The sequence below is a fragment of the Calidris pugnax genome, unplaced genomic scaffold, assembly GCF_001431845.1.
Source record: "Calidris pugnax isolate Ruff unplaced genomic scaffold, ASM143184v1 scaffold280, whole genome shotgun sequence".
Taxonomy (NCBI): Eukaryota; Metazoa; Chordata; class Aves; order Charadriiformes; family Scolopacidae; genus Calidris; species Calidris pugnax.
In genome coordinates this window covers 1,149,155-1,163,140 of record NW_015091123.1, presented here as the reverse complement: position 1 = coordinate 1,163,140, position 13,986 = coordinate 1,149,155, and the positions used below count along the sequence as shown (strand labels likewise).

Sequence of the window (13,986 nt, the reverse complement as noted above, 5' to 3'; positions counted from 1 at the left end):
TTACCTCTGCTGCTGCCCATAAAAAAGGAGAACAGTAGGCAAAATTTGCTGCTTGTTTTTAATTAACCTATTTTAATTCATTTCTGCAGAACCCTTGCAGATAAAAAAGCTGGGTTGGGTTTTTTCCTTCCTTCCTTTTACATATCTTAATCTTTCACTGAAAATGATCAAAAACCTATGGCAGCAGATGGGGATGGAATATGAAAGTTTTCACAAAGGAGTTCAGATATCAGAAAAGGGGAAAAAATAGATTTCATTTAAAGTTTTGAAAAATATTTCTGGGCTTTAAAATTTATAGGCAGCTCTGCATCATTCAGCTCTTAAAGGAAAATTCCAGCAACCATTTGGCTATAAGTTATTGTGAGTAAATATTTACTATATAAGCAGTTATTATCTCCTTTCCATAACTCCTCAGAGATACCCACCAATTTTCAGTGCTTTTAGCTGAACGTATGTTTAAGGTGAGGGAGGTAAGAGCAATAACTGATGCAAAGAACTATAAGCAACTCTCCTGTCTCCAGTTGTAAGAACCTGCCCTTGATTACTATTTCTAAAAACTGCCCCTCTCACAAGCACTCAAAGCAAGGCTTCGTCAGTGAAACCACCCTTCACCTGCCACCAATGGCTCCTGAAATTAATCAATTAAAGTTACACTACAGATGAGCCACTTAGCTCTGTTTGGAATGCAAATTATGAAAGGGTAGTACCTGGACTCCTTTTGAGTGATGGCCAGATAGATTTCCCATGAGCTCTCTTCAGGAATAGCCCCGTGAGGTATCAACAAACTGACTCCTAGAAAAGAGCAGAAGCAGAGCTTACCTTTGGGAAAGGCACTGGATGGAAAGAGCAAAGCACAATTGGCCTCTCATTGACCACATCTAGCAAAGCCACCTGCTAGAGCAGGAGAATGCTCCTCTGACATAGGGGTTCCAACTACAGCATTATCAGATGAATGCAAGATACATTATTAATATCATCCAGATAATTATTAATATCTAACTCTCTTACAGAGGCTGGAATTACGTAGACTCACATTGGATAGTTGACTTCCCATTGGTTTGTGTCTCTAAAGGACCCTGGATTCATAGTCTAGATGTGACTGATGGGCTTTTATCTGATGCAGCAACAGAACAATTTCCTTTGAGTTCCCTATTTAATTATTCTTGGTTTGGGGGTTTGTTTTTTTGTGTTGGGTTAAATTATCTAATTGATGGACTATCATTGTATAAAGTAGCGTAATAGTATGAGGGACTTCTCCATTTATGACTTAACTGACTTAGTGCTTCTGCCTTTAAATATTCATTCCCAAACATAAAAACAATCTGTGAAGAAATGAACACATTCCATGTGTTGTGCATGATTGTACAACAAATACTGTATCCCTGAATTTTATACTGTCATCAATCTTCATTAAATACAGACCACATTTTTTATGGTAACCTTTAAAGTACCCGTTTTATGGAAGATGAAGGATAAGGCTCTAAAGCATTCAGTTCAATGAGATACTAAGAGATAAGCCTGGACACAGTAGTCAAATGAAATCAAAGTTGAATTTAAAGACGACTTTGATTAAAGATCACCAGAGTTCAAAACCATCTCATTTTTGCTTGCGATGGTGGTATCTGGCAATTTCTGCTACATTTGCCATTTTGAAAAAGAAAGTATCCAACATAAGGAATTTTATTCAGCCCAATACAAACATAGTGATGTACAAAGTGCAATGTCCTGCAGGAATAGGATTTTAACATCCTTTATTTGATTTTAATTTGGTGCTCTATGTTTGCAGCTAATTCAGCGAGCAATGAAGTCTAATTTAAGTCTAAAATGTGTCTCACAAAACTGTGTTACAAAGAAGTCACCAAACAAACTGTATTTCTTAAACAAAGCAAATTGAGCATCTCTGCCGTGATGTCTCAGTGTACGGCTCAATCCTGAGATGCCCCTTGACTTTGAAGTGCCCCACTATGGAAATCTGTCGAGCTATTAAGCTAAAATAAAGAGAAAGCCAGGAAGGCAGGAGTAAATGCTAATGAAAGCCGTGCTACAGTTCTCATCGAGAGGGGAAGTTTTCTCCAGAGACGTCTGTTTGCTCTGTGCTGCAGACTTGAACAACATAATGAAGTCTGACAACGTTAACGCAGTCAGATGTCGATGCGGGTACGTTCTGCTTTGAATATCCCCCCATTATGTAAGATGCTGATCCAGTATCGACCTCCTTCTGGGGAGCCCTTCTTTTGGATCAGGATCCAAGTCAGCAACAGCTTTGATTAATAGGACTTTCATGCTGAAGACATCAAGAGAGGCAGTAATTTATAACAGTTCAAATAGGCATAATGCCTTCTTACTACTCATCTCAGGCTTTGTTCTGATCAGTCATCTCCTGTGTGGGCAACATGCTCTACTTCCCAACATTGCATCAAGGGAGCCCCTACTTTTCTTCCCATTTTTTTTTTTTTATTTAGTCAGAGAACACAACATCAGGCAAAATAAGCTTAAACAAAATTTATTTTATATGCTTTTAATAGAAAGGATTTACCCACCTGTGTTTGGAACAACTAAGCGGCCACCCAGGTGTCCAAAAATGGCAGTTGTCTTCAGCTCACTGCGCGTCGAGATGGAAGAGAGGTTCTGAATGTACGTCGCCTTATTTCTAGCCTGGATTGTACCGAACGCTCTACTATTGCCATGAGGAAAAGTTCCTGAATGGGCCTTGCCGTGATACTCAGCCCTCTCTGTCACCCCGAGGGACACCATGAAGGAGCTCTGGACCTTGACCTTGATGTCTGACAGCGGGTTGAAGAGGGAGGACTCCGTCATCAGCTCCTTGTCCATGGGGTCCTGCAGGCAGATGGGGCCGCTGTAGGTCCTGCTCACGGTCAGGTCGGGCTGCATGGAGGGGTTCAGGAGCAGCGGGTTCCCTGCGGAGTGAAGCACAGCAGGGACTCGGTCACTGCCGTGAGATGCTCAATCAGAAATCTCTTTCTGACCTCTCCAGCAGTTCCTTTCAGACTTGCTCTCCCTCCCTGATCCTCTCAGAGCTCAGAATCACATAAGGCAATGTTAAAAAACAGATGAAATGATGCAATAGATCTAACAGGTACTTCATCACTACGGTTTCTGCACTTCAGGCAACTCCAGAGTCCATGAATCTGAGAAGGAACTTTGGTTTTGTTCTGGAGTCAGATTTGTGTTTATGCCTTTTTTCTTTCTTTTTTTTTTTTTTTTGAATGAAAACCCAGTGGGTGAAGACACATCCTCCTGCAGCCCTCTTCTGTGAGCTTACACAAAACAGTAGCTTCATGCCTGAGGGAAACTGGACTGAAAAGAAAGTGGGACAAGAGTAACACAGGGAAAAATGCCTCAGTTGGTCTTTTAGGAGCATTTTAGCTCAGAAGAGGCTCTGGAAGAAAAGTACTGGATAGATTTAGGGCCTGAATCCTTGAGCTGTTTTGGTCTTTTACTGCTTGTTTTTGTGGTTTGGTTTTTTTGTTTGTTTGTTTTGTTAAGTAGAATTTCTCCCAAAATAACTAATTTTCTGGAAATTATCTCTACTGCACTCTTGAAAATTTATCACTTCAAGGGACTGCAGGTTGGGTTGTGAACATCATAAATACATTTCTCCAAAGAATAAAATTTGGATCACACTAATCCATTGTCCGTGTGTCAGTATTGACAACTCTTTTCTCAGCAAACTGAATACAGAACAGGCCTTTTTTTTCATCTGAATTGTTTAGTTTACAAATGCTCTTATTTAAAAAACCCAGTCAGAGAACCCAAAGGAACTGAAACTGAACTAATAGCATCTGGCATAAGAGAAACTGGCTGCTCAGATCCTTTCACAGTGTCCAGAACGAATGTTTTTGAAACATCAAGTCAAACAAACAATTCCCCAGACTGAAAACAAGACTTTTAAGGGAAACTGAACAACAAAGGGAGAAATTACTATTTGAGACAGTCATTGGGAATTACAGGACTCCGATTAAAGGCTTGGATTTTTAAATGAATGTGAAAACATCCTTCAAACATCCTTGTCTACCAAGCCCTTTTTCCAATTTCTTGCAATTTATGCTTGCTGAGGAAAAATAAAGTAACTGTAAAAACAACACACAAAATCCCCACCAAATTCTGTGACATAATTCACTTCTCCCGAGAGCCACAGGGACACCATCACACCAACACCCCCACCCGCAGTAAGGCAGGGCTCTATGCTGGAACATCAGCACAGAATTTAAGAAACATACTATTTTAAGGTAATCACTGTTTTTATCCCCCCCCCAGTATTTTGTCCAAAGGAGACACTACTCCAGAAAACATCCGAGTGCTGCTTTCAGTCGAAGTAAGTATTTCTTTCATATTTTATTGTGTTGGTGGCTTTCTGAAGTTTTGTGTTGTTTTGGTTTTTTTTAAATCAGTACAAGTTTACACACATTTCTTTCCCACAGACCTCAGAACGGTGCTGTTTGCCTGCCAACAGCAGCTTATAAAAATACTTAAAATTGGGTTTCTCAAATTAACAGTAAAAAACTAATCACTTCTATTGGAGTAAAGAAACTAGAAGAGTAAATGAATAGGAAGGAACTACAGACATGCTTTCTGGGCTTGTTTTGGTTGGTTTGGGGATTTTCTAAGTCACAAATGCCAGCGTAGAAGCTAGTGACAGTATTTCTGTAACACTTAGAGTATGGTCAAGAAAGATGCTGTGTTTGTCCCAGCTGGGGTGACAAACCATTGCAGAGACAGTACGAGACGGGTCTAACCCCAGGTCCCTGCGCTCGCGCTGGATCGCCCTCCCACAGCCAGGCACTGACTATCAGTATCTGACTTAGCATCTCTGTGCAGTAGGAGCTCTGGAGAGAAGAAAATGAAATCACAACACTAACCTTGTCTGACTGTTTTAAAATTAAATGTCTGGAAGCCTCCTGTCAGTGCAGATGAATCAATCACATCCACGCCGTACTCACTCTGACTCCGTCTGTAGAGGGTAACGCCAACCACCAGCACGGCTACAGCAATGACTGCTGCTCCCAGGCCCGAGTACAGGGCGATGTCGCTGGCGGTCTCGATATCTGACAGGAGAGAGAACAGGTACCAGGTCAGCAACGCTCCCGAGAGCAGGGGGATGCCAGGAGGGCACGGCCAGGGAGGGAGAGCCTGGGACAGACACGTGGAGCCGAGGGGGGCACTGCGAGGAAAGCCCTTGAGAGCAGGAGCACGTTTCCTGCTGCATCACTCCTACAGGTGAGCTGACACTGGGTTAGGGATTGCATCGTGCTCTTCAGAGGGTTTTTTTTAAGACTTCAGACTTTCACAGCAGAGAAGAAGAATTCATTGCTTTGAAAGAACGAATCCAACTGAAACCCGCAATATTATGTAATTGAATTATCCAGTCCTGCTATTCCAGATCTGCTGGGATTTGGGACCACGTACCATGAAATTAAATTACTTTGCAAGTACACTCGGTGGGTCCTTGGTTCCTTAATGCAAACTCCAGTTTAGAGGAAGAGATAATCACATATTCAGCCTATACATCATCCTTTATCCTGCTCTCTGCTGCTTCCACTATCGAGTGACAAGCACTTAGTACAGAAAGTGCATTAATTTCTAACAAATGACAGTGATAAAAAATAATCAGGAAATCCAGACTACTCAATATCAGTAAATAAACTGCAATGTACAGAAATAAATAGGGTAGGACATTAAATTCAGCATTTAATAAATAGCCAATTACTGAAATTACTTGGTAAGTATTTGGGAGGAGCCTTCTGTTGTACATATTTTTTTTTTTCTGCAGAAAGTCAGACAACTTCACTTTAGCTGAATTCTTACAATTAATATGAAACTTCAGACCGTTGAGATGAAAGAAATGAGTACCTGTGGGCAGCACCAGAAAAGCTCACTTTCCTGGCTGCCCAGTTTCTTATCTAAAGGAAACGCCTGACGAGGACCAGTCCCGGCTGCTGAGCTCCCTGGGGAGGTGCCACCACGGAGCTGGGTCCCCTCTGTCCCCAACACGAGTGACAGCGAGGGACTGACCCCAAACTCAGCCTGCAGGGGCTGGAGCTCACGGGAGATGTGCCGTGGGTAAAGGGCAATGGAATTGATTTTTTTATATTGGACAGTTGAATCCAGAGTAAAATAAAGTTTTGGGCCCAAACGTCCTTAATAGAAAACATCCTTTCCATCCATTCTCAAAGCATTCCCAGTGACCCCAATTACAGCATCCAACATCCCAGTCAACCCAAAATAAATGTTCTGGAATCAGTTTTACTGGGACCGCTATTTAGCCCAGAAAATACTTTTACAAAAATTCTGTTAAATTTTCAAATAACCTCATGCTGAAAAATATATCTGTTTTTAACACATTTAGAACTTGCCGAGAAGGAAAAAAATAATAAATCACAAACTTTCCATGCAAATACCAGCTTTCAGAAGAAATCCATCTTCTGTGGCACATCACAACCAAATAAACTTGTAGGTAACTCACATCCAGCTGCTTAGAGCATTACAACTGCTCTACGTTACTTGGGTTTGTGGAAAAGCTCAAAGTTATTCATACACAGAGTTCAGACGAAAAGGAGAATATTTTCAGAATATATTAGATTTTTAAATAGCTTGATCTTAAAAGAGTAAAACAAGTGACATGGTATTCCTTTGAATTGTTCCTGTGGAACACAACTGCTTATGAAAGGGGACTTCTGTTTTTATTTAGGATGTTAGTATTTCTTTAGAAACAGTTGGGTTTTTTAAAATAATTTTAATTTCTTCCCCTGTCTGTCTTTTCTTATGGATAATTCCTTTTATGAGAGACTAGAAATTAAAGAAAAATGAAAAGCATGGTTCATTTGGGGAACGGGATAATTTTCTGCTTTTATTTTTTTCCCGGAAGGGAACAAAGTGAAAAACAAACAAACTAAAAAAGAAAACATTTATAGTCAACCAATTACTATTTAATGAACTGCATCCGCCCAGCCCAGAGGGGGCAGGGACTCTGGCAGAGCACTGCGGTTTTTACCCATTTCAGTCACAGGACACGTGTTTGTGGTAATTGTAGCCTATATTTCACTCCACCTCCTGACACTGTTACACAACATTTATTGAAAGCACATTTGATGGTAATGAAGTTTCTATTAACTATGATTAAGTTTCATAAAGCACCTGAAGATAATTTAAGATGTGCAGGAGCAGAAAATGAAACATTTGGTTTAGTACATTAGGAATCGTAATTGATTAAATTATCTCATTTACAATAAGTGCTTTCCAGGAGCTGTGCAGGGCACACATTTCCCCCCGTCTCCCACTGGAGTTTGCTGGGAGATGGGAAAGGTTTCTCCAGGTTCCCCTCCTCCCCCAGTGCCCTCACTCCCCGTTTTGGGGCCCTTCAGCAGCTCCAAGCCCTTTTCTCACAGAGCCAGTCCTTGAGAACAAGGATCAAGAGTCAGACAATCATGTCAGAGGTTATTTAGTAGAACAGGTTGTTTCTCAATTATCTTCATAATTAACTTTGATTTTGCATCAATGATGATTCACAGAGTCTTACACCGAGGTCCTGTTTCCCGAACAGCAGCAGCCTGCACTGCCTGTCTCTACCCCAGAGCTGTAAAGAAACCCTGTAATTCTCCTACATATCTCATACGCAAAAATCAATGCCATTAAAGTTACTTTTTTAATAAATAAGAAAATAAAGCAACTTGAATGATACTCTTTCAAGTTTCTCTAATTTAATGGGAACTGTGCAGATAAACAAAAAGCTGCCACTTGCCTGAGGTAAGTCATGACACAGACCAGTTGGACGTGACCAAGGAGGGGGTGATTCCAGTGAGACACAGACAAGACAAAATTAAAAGGGCGTAAGTGGCCAAGGCAGCCACGAGACATTTCTGAGCCACCCCAACCCGACTGTGTGTGTCCTTAGAAATACTTAAAAACTGGAAACGTAAAGGAGAAAATACTCTCATCCCAGCTTCCTCTGCCTTCAGGACAGTTGAAGGGGTACAGCTGGGTGCTCTCAGGCACCTGCAGAATTCCACCATATTAAAACTGTGAACTTTGAAAAGCCAAAGCCTCGTCACTCACCCAGAGCTGTCACCATAACTGTGCCCCTCTGTAATTAGTATTTTTATTGCATTCATACTCAACCAGTTGTTTTAAACTCTTACTTTATCAGAGTGAGGAACACGGGAATACTCTGGGATCTCAAACAACCAGGATTCATTCAAGTCAGCAAGAAATTTTGCTGGAGAATGTTCTGAAGGTGCAGCCTCCATCCAGCGTGTGGGCTCAAAGGAAAGGAGTGCGAGTTTGGATTTCCAGATGTTTTCCTCATGATTTAGGGCCCAAGTTCCCTAAAATTTCAAATATCCCGGAGGAATACCTAAATACTTAAGACTTAAAACTCACATATTTTATAATACGTAATAGGAGAATCTGTCTTCAAAGAAGATATAAACAATTGCATGTGTTACTGCCCAGTACAGTCCTTCAAAGGAATTGAGCCAAAACTGTGTTTATAAATCTATTTGTCTTTTTTAAAAAATGAAATCTTTCAGTCAATTCAAATTCAACTTCAAATGTGCTGCTCTGGACTGAAATTCCACTGAAACCAAAGGAAGATGAAGAACCAGTGGGTACCAGGTGGAAGCCCCCAGAGGGTGTCAGTGGGACCCACACACTCTCAACCCCCTCTGCCCGGGGGAAGGGGCGGCCGCAGGGAGCTCCCCAGGGTGAGACAGAGCCAGAGAGGAACCAGACTGGAACTGAGAAAGCCAAACTCCTCTATTAATTTGTTTTTTCTCTAATGACAAGTCCTCAAGAGATCAGTTTCAAGATGAGCATTCCTGCAGAAAGGGCTCCCGCTCAGACACAAATTACCAAAGAACGGTCACTTTTCTATTTTTAGTCTAAAACCCGTGATCACAAAGTTGCTAAGAAGACGCTTTCAGTAGATGTGAAAGCCTTTCATGTAACCTTCAGTTTTATTTAGCTCCTAACAAATAAAACAGAATGGCAGAGAAGATGAGAAAAATCATATTTACAAGAGAAAAAAATAACTTACTTTGGGATTTTATTTCATGAAGAGGTTTTTTATCTGAGAAAGAGAGAGAGAAAGAGAAAGTTGCACTTAATAAATGTACATGGAGCATATCTATTTCCTATATCGCTTCTGTCTAGCTCTATAAATGAAACATTTTCTCCTTGTTTGCTGACAATATGAATATTTTATGTTGTCCATATTTTTTCCCTTCATGTTGTGTTTTTTTTTTTTTCTAAATCTCTTTCAGGATGTTTCTTTGCAGTAATTTCTCACTTGGTTAATTCAAGTATTTGTTAGCTTTATTGGATGCTTTTATTTACAATATTATGCATCTCAGCAATAAGGAAGTTCAGTACTTTGAAGCGGATCAGTTGCCAAAGAATGTAAAGATTTCATTATTTCTGTGTTTGATATATGGAAAGGTTAGTGATGGACACTTAAAGTAATTTATAAAATATAAAGATGTGCAATATACTCACATGTATCTATCTAAATATCTAAATATACACCAATAATGACATCTATATGTGATTCTAAAGAACATACAGAATCAATGTACTACCATACATATGCAAATATGTTATAAAATAGGTTTTATACAGTAGTGCATCTCTCTTAAAAATGAGGCTGTCTCCCTCGTAATCTGAGCTGTTCTTTATAACCTAATACCTGAGAAAGTCATCTTTAGCAAACAGGAGACTGGGGGTGCTGCGGGAGCACGGGCTCTGTCTGGGGGTGCTGGTTGAAAAACGGAAGACAATTTTATTTCTGAGTGATGATGTGTTAATAAAAACATGTTTGCAGTTCATCTGCTTATGGCAGATGGACTTGTTTGTTCCTTTTTTGGGCACTGGGGAAAGAAATCGATAGTTTTTGAAGTTATAAAAACTAACTAAAGCAAATAGATAAAAGTGAAACAAAAAAATTCTACAAATCCCTCTCTTTTATTAAACAAAGAAAAAGCTTTCACCTCTGCAAGACAGAGAGAAATCCACCATGGAAAAGTAAACTGAGAGAATTCTGGTAGGGAATAAACAATGAAAGAACAAATATGCAAGAAACCAGTAAGTTATTAGGTCTGTCTTGAGTCAAAGTGACCTCTGCATTCAGATGGAGTCAATCTCTGGTTTTCTCCCAGGCCTGCCCATCTCTCACACATCAAAACCACAAATAATTCCACCTTTTTCTTCTGCATAGATCTTTCCGTCTATTCAGCTGTTACAAGTGCTGGAAGAAATTCCCTGAAAGAAAAGCACTTTCTGTTGCTCGTCAGTTGAGGACTGGACTTTTTGACCAACCTTTCCACGTCTGTGACATCTAAGAAGGACTCACACTGATACTGAAGTGGTAACTCACCACTGCACAGGGCATGATGGGGATATTCTAATACCTGCCTGGAGACAGCACCTGGACAAAACCCTCAGAGAGAGGGGCTAAGAAAGGAGAGATGAAGAGCTGGAGAAGCCACCAAGAAAAGCCTGTGTGATACAATACCTTGTTGTTGCTACAGGAGCCCTCAGAGGCCCAACCTGTACCAGAAATCACCTGTGCTACAGGGCTCCAGGAGCTTGTGATTCCCCCAGAGCATGAACCCAGACACAGACTCGTGTGTCGTGACTCTCAGTGCTTCGGAGCCACAGCTCTTCCCCGGCCACGCACCCCCTTTGGTCCTAACACCAGATCTGTTCTCTATCTAAAGCATAAGACAGGGCTGACACCCAGCTCCACAATGGGAAGGGACGTTACTCTTAAGGTGGGACCTTCACAAGCCTGTGTGTGGCTACGGCTCTCCTTGGAACCAGTGACCCAAACAGGGCCATCTTTTCTCAATTCTGGTGAAAACCACAAAACGAGCCAACTAGATGGTACGTCAGCTCATGACTGTCACAAATACGTGTGCAAACCTCAGCTGCAGCTTTTCATGCCCCTTTCAATGCATCCTTCTGGCAGCCTCCCAACAGAGATGCTGATCTGCACACGGGAGTGGATTCTGGATTTATCGAGCCATCTGTGGGGAAGGGCTTTCACTGAATGTACAGGGAGGACAAAGACCTCAGAAAACACCACGTGATCCCCACGTTGGGCCTCAAAAGCTAAAACATGGGGAAGGAAAAGAGTCTAAATTTCATTTATATCCTTTTAAACATTGAAGCTTGTCTGCCTGACGCCTTGGAGCTGGGGAGCTCTTCTGCTTTAAGAGAAGATTCTCTCCCTCCAAAACCCAACAAAAACTTACTTTACATCAGCTGAGGTGTACGTATTTCTGAAGCCTGAATAAATACACAGGATGCTGTCTGCCATTAAGGAATTATTAAAATCTCAGGGAGTTCACTTTGTTTAGAAAATTATTTTCCTCATCTCGCCAGATGTCCTTCATTGAAGAAGGGGTTGGGCACAGAACTGCCAGCCAGGACGAGGAGGGTGAACCTGGGGCCAACGGCACTGAGGCCGTTGTAGGCACCAAAGGGATGGTCAGGAGCACAAGGCTTAGGATTTATAGCCATAGTCTTTCTGGTGGAAGAAGATGACTGCTGAGCATAATGTGAACACATACATGCAAAAGGTTAAGAAGGAAGGGTAATGCAGTATCGCAGAAACAAAGAAAGAGGACTGTTTAAAAATAAAATTAATAGTAGACATATTTCAGTTTGTACCTTTCAGCCCTAGCATTCCTGATGGCTCCCACGGCTCCCATTCCTGGCTAGAAAGGGAGGAGGTGACAGTATCACCTCATGGACAGGGAGCAGTGAGGTGACAGTATCACCTCATGGAGCATCAGAGTAGGAATAAACTTGAGAATTTCTTCTTTGTTTTGAGGCAATGCAGCCGTCTCCGGGTGTTCTGCAGCTCCAGAGCCCCAGGGCTGAGCTTCTTGGCTCCTACCAAAGGGCAGCTGCTTTCCAGACATTAATGAAGGACAAATCCTTTCACAGGGAACTCGCCACAGAGTAGTGTTGCCTTTACTTACACAAACAGAGTAAACTTTGACCTTAAACAGCTCTTGCACCACGAGTGTTCCTGCTGGTGCTCTGCCAGTTTACTCACAAGAGAAGGAAGGCAGCCAAGCAGTACATTGTGTGAAATGTGTTGTAGCAGCTGGTCATAATTACACACTGCAAAAAATCTTTATTTGGATTTTTAGAATAATCTGATAATTAATAGGTAAAGTATGTGCTACGCAAATGGAGTGACTCAGAAACCACTGTGGATTTCAAACTTCACATACGCAACCCTCTGAAAACAACCTCTTTTTTCCCAGCAGTATTTCAGCCAGGAGAGCTCCAGTGACACGCCGTGTGGCAGACACGCTGCCTGACCTGGGGGACAAGATACATTTGGGGCCATCACTCCCAAACCCAGTTCCGCAACAACCCTTACTCACCTTGAATGCAGAGCCCTTCGGTGCAGTTCTCCGACTCCTGGCTCAAGCCCTCGCAGAACTTCCCTCCGTTTCTGGGAGGAGGCGCGATACATTCCCGAACCCTCAGATGCTCACACTCGGGGCTGCACACAGACCACTCGCTCCACACCTCCCAGTTCCCATCCACTGAATGGGGAGGAAGGAAAAACAACCATCATCACTGTACATCAGATTGGGGCAGGTGAGAGGCCCTACCTCATCACTTCTCTCCACAGCAAGTAAACAATAATTCTCAGGAGAAATAAATACAGTTTTATGAGATGTGAAGTTAAAATCCAGCATTATAATACATATAGAATATAAATAATAAAATCCAGCCTGCAATATGGAAGCTTTTAAAATAGCACCAGTATCTAACACTCTGCAAATGCAGTCAATTAGAACTGCAGGAGGACGCATTTCCTTTGTTACTGAGCTATTAAGATTCTAATGTTTCAATGCAAATTCTACCTTAAAACAGGCAGATGGAGAGAGACCACACCTTCTCCTGCCAGGACACGGTGCTGACATTTACACAAAGAGCATGGCTGGCCTGGCAGCTTCTGCCTGGTGTCCTGAGCAAGACAAGGGATCCACACCCTGCTTTGCTGCCGGATTCACAGCTGCCTCTGACCCCATCCCAGCTGAGAAGGGAACCACAGCTCCCTTTCTTTTTCATGCATAAATCAGATTGAAGAACAGACAGATGAACACAGAGACTTATACAAATAATATTAAATTCTTTAAATCCCAGTTCAGGAAATGCTGAGTATCTAAAAACTACACTATGAGTATCTAAAAACTCATAAAAGCTGGAAGAGCTGCCAGAATCCAGACAATTACACTGGGAGCCCAGGCACACACAGGCTCTTACAAATCCCACTAACTGTCCTTAGTTGTGTATGTGAAATGTCAATCCCAAAATCAGATAAGGGAGGGTTCAGGTGAACAAATGAGGAAATGTACAGTGTCCAGAGAAGTAACACCATGCTCCCTGTAGAGCATAAGCTCAATTACTAAAGGTTAATATACTTGAAAGCAAACTTTTCCAAGCTAAGTAATACTTTTAAGTGAAGTTCTATTGTATTTCTGTTGTTACTAACATCACCTCCTCTTACCCCCACCCACTTATATGATTTTTCATACTGATCTGGTTGCTGGTTTGTTATTATTTAGTTTCCTTCAGTATAAGTTAAAGCACTGACAGACCTGGTGGATCAAGGCCACAGGTGCTTGTGACTGTGACTGGGACCTGCACAAGGCTCTCAGCTCTAACCTGAACAAGGATGCAAGGATTTCCAATTTCAGGACTTCATGGGCTCTTCAAAGCACGACTGTCTCCCTGGCTTTTCAGACTGAACGCGCTCTCCCCTAAGTGTGACACTTAGAGTCACTCCTTAGCAGACTGTGCATGTCTCACCTGGGCAGAGAGAAGTGCAGGTGATTTTCTGCACTGACATTCCTTCGCAAAAGGCCCCTCCGTTGAGGGGAGCGGGGTTGGTGCAGGTCCGTGAGCGCTTCTGCCAGCCCCGGCCACAGCGCGCGTTGCAGTTGG

The 13,986-nt window shown here is 42.0% G+C and overlaps 1 protein-coding gene across 3 annotated transcripts in view; it reads right to left on the bottom strand.

The window, feature by feature from the left end:
• Window positions 1-13,978, bottom strand: part of UNC5D (unc-5 netrin receptor D) — a 33,445-nt gene extending 19,467 nt beyond the window's left edge. Inside the window, exons 1-6 of one of the 3 annotated variants that reach the window (XM_014958430.1) lie at window positions 13,852-13,978; window positions 12,414-12,578; window positions 9,053-9,085; window positions 4,881-5,066; window positions 2,541-2,918; window positions 708-792 (exon numbers count right to left, since the gene is read on the bottom strand). In XM_014958430.1, the coding sequence (XP_014813916.1) occupies window positions 708-792; window positions 2,541-2,918; window positions 4,881-5,066; window positions 9,053-9,085; window positions 12,414-12,578; window positions 13,852-13,891 (887 nt within the window). In that variant the 5' untranslated portion in view covers window positions 13,892-13,978. The remainder of the gene's footprint in view (window positions 1-707; window positions 793-2,540; window positions 2,919-4,880; window positions 5,067-9,052; window positions 9,086-12,413; window positions 12,579-13,851) is intronic. The other 2 variants (XM_014958432.1, XM_014958431.1) reach the window with 2 other exon arrangements.
• Between the last annotated feature and the right edge of the window lie 8 nt (window positions 13,979-13,986).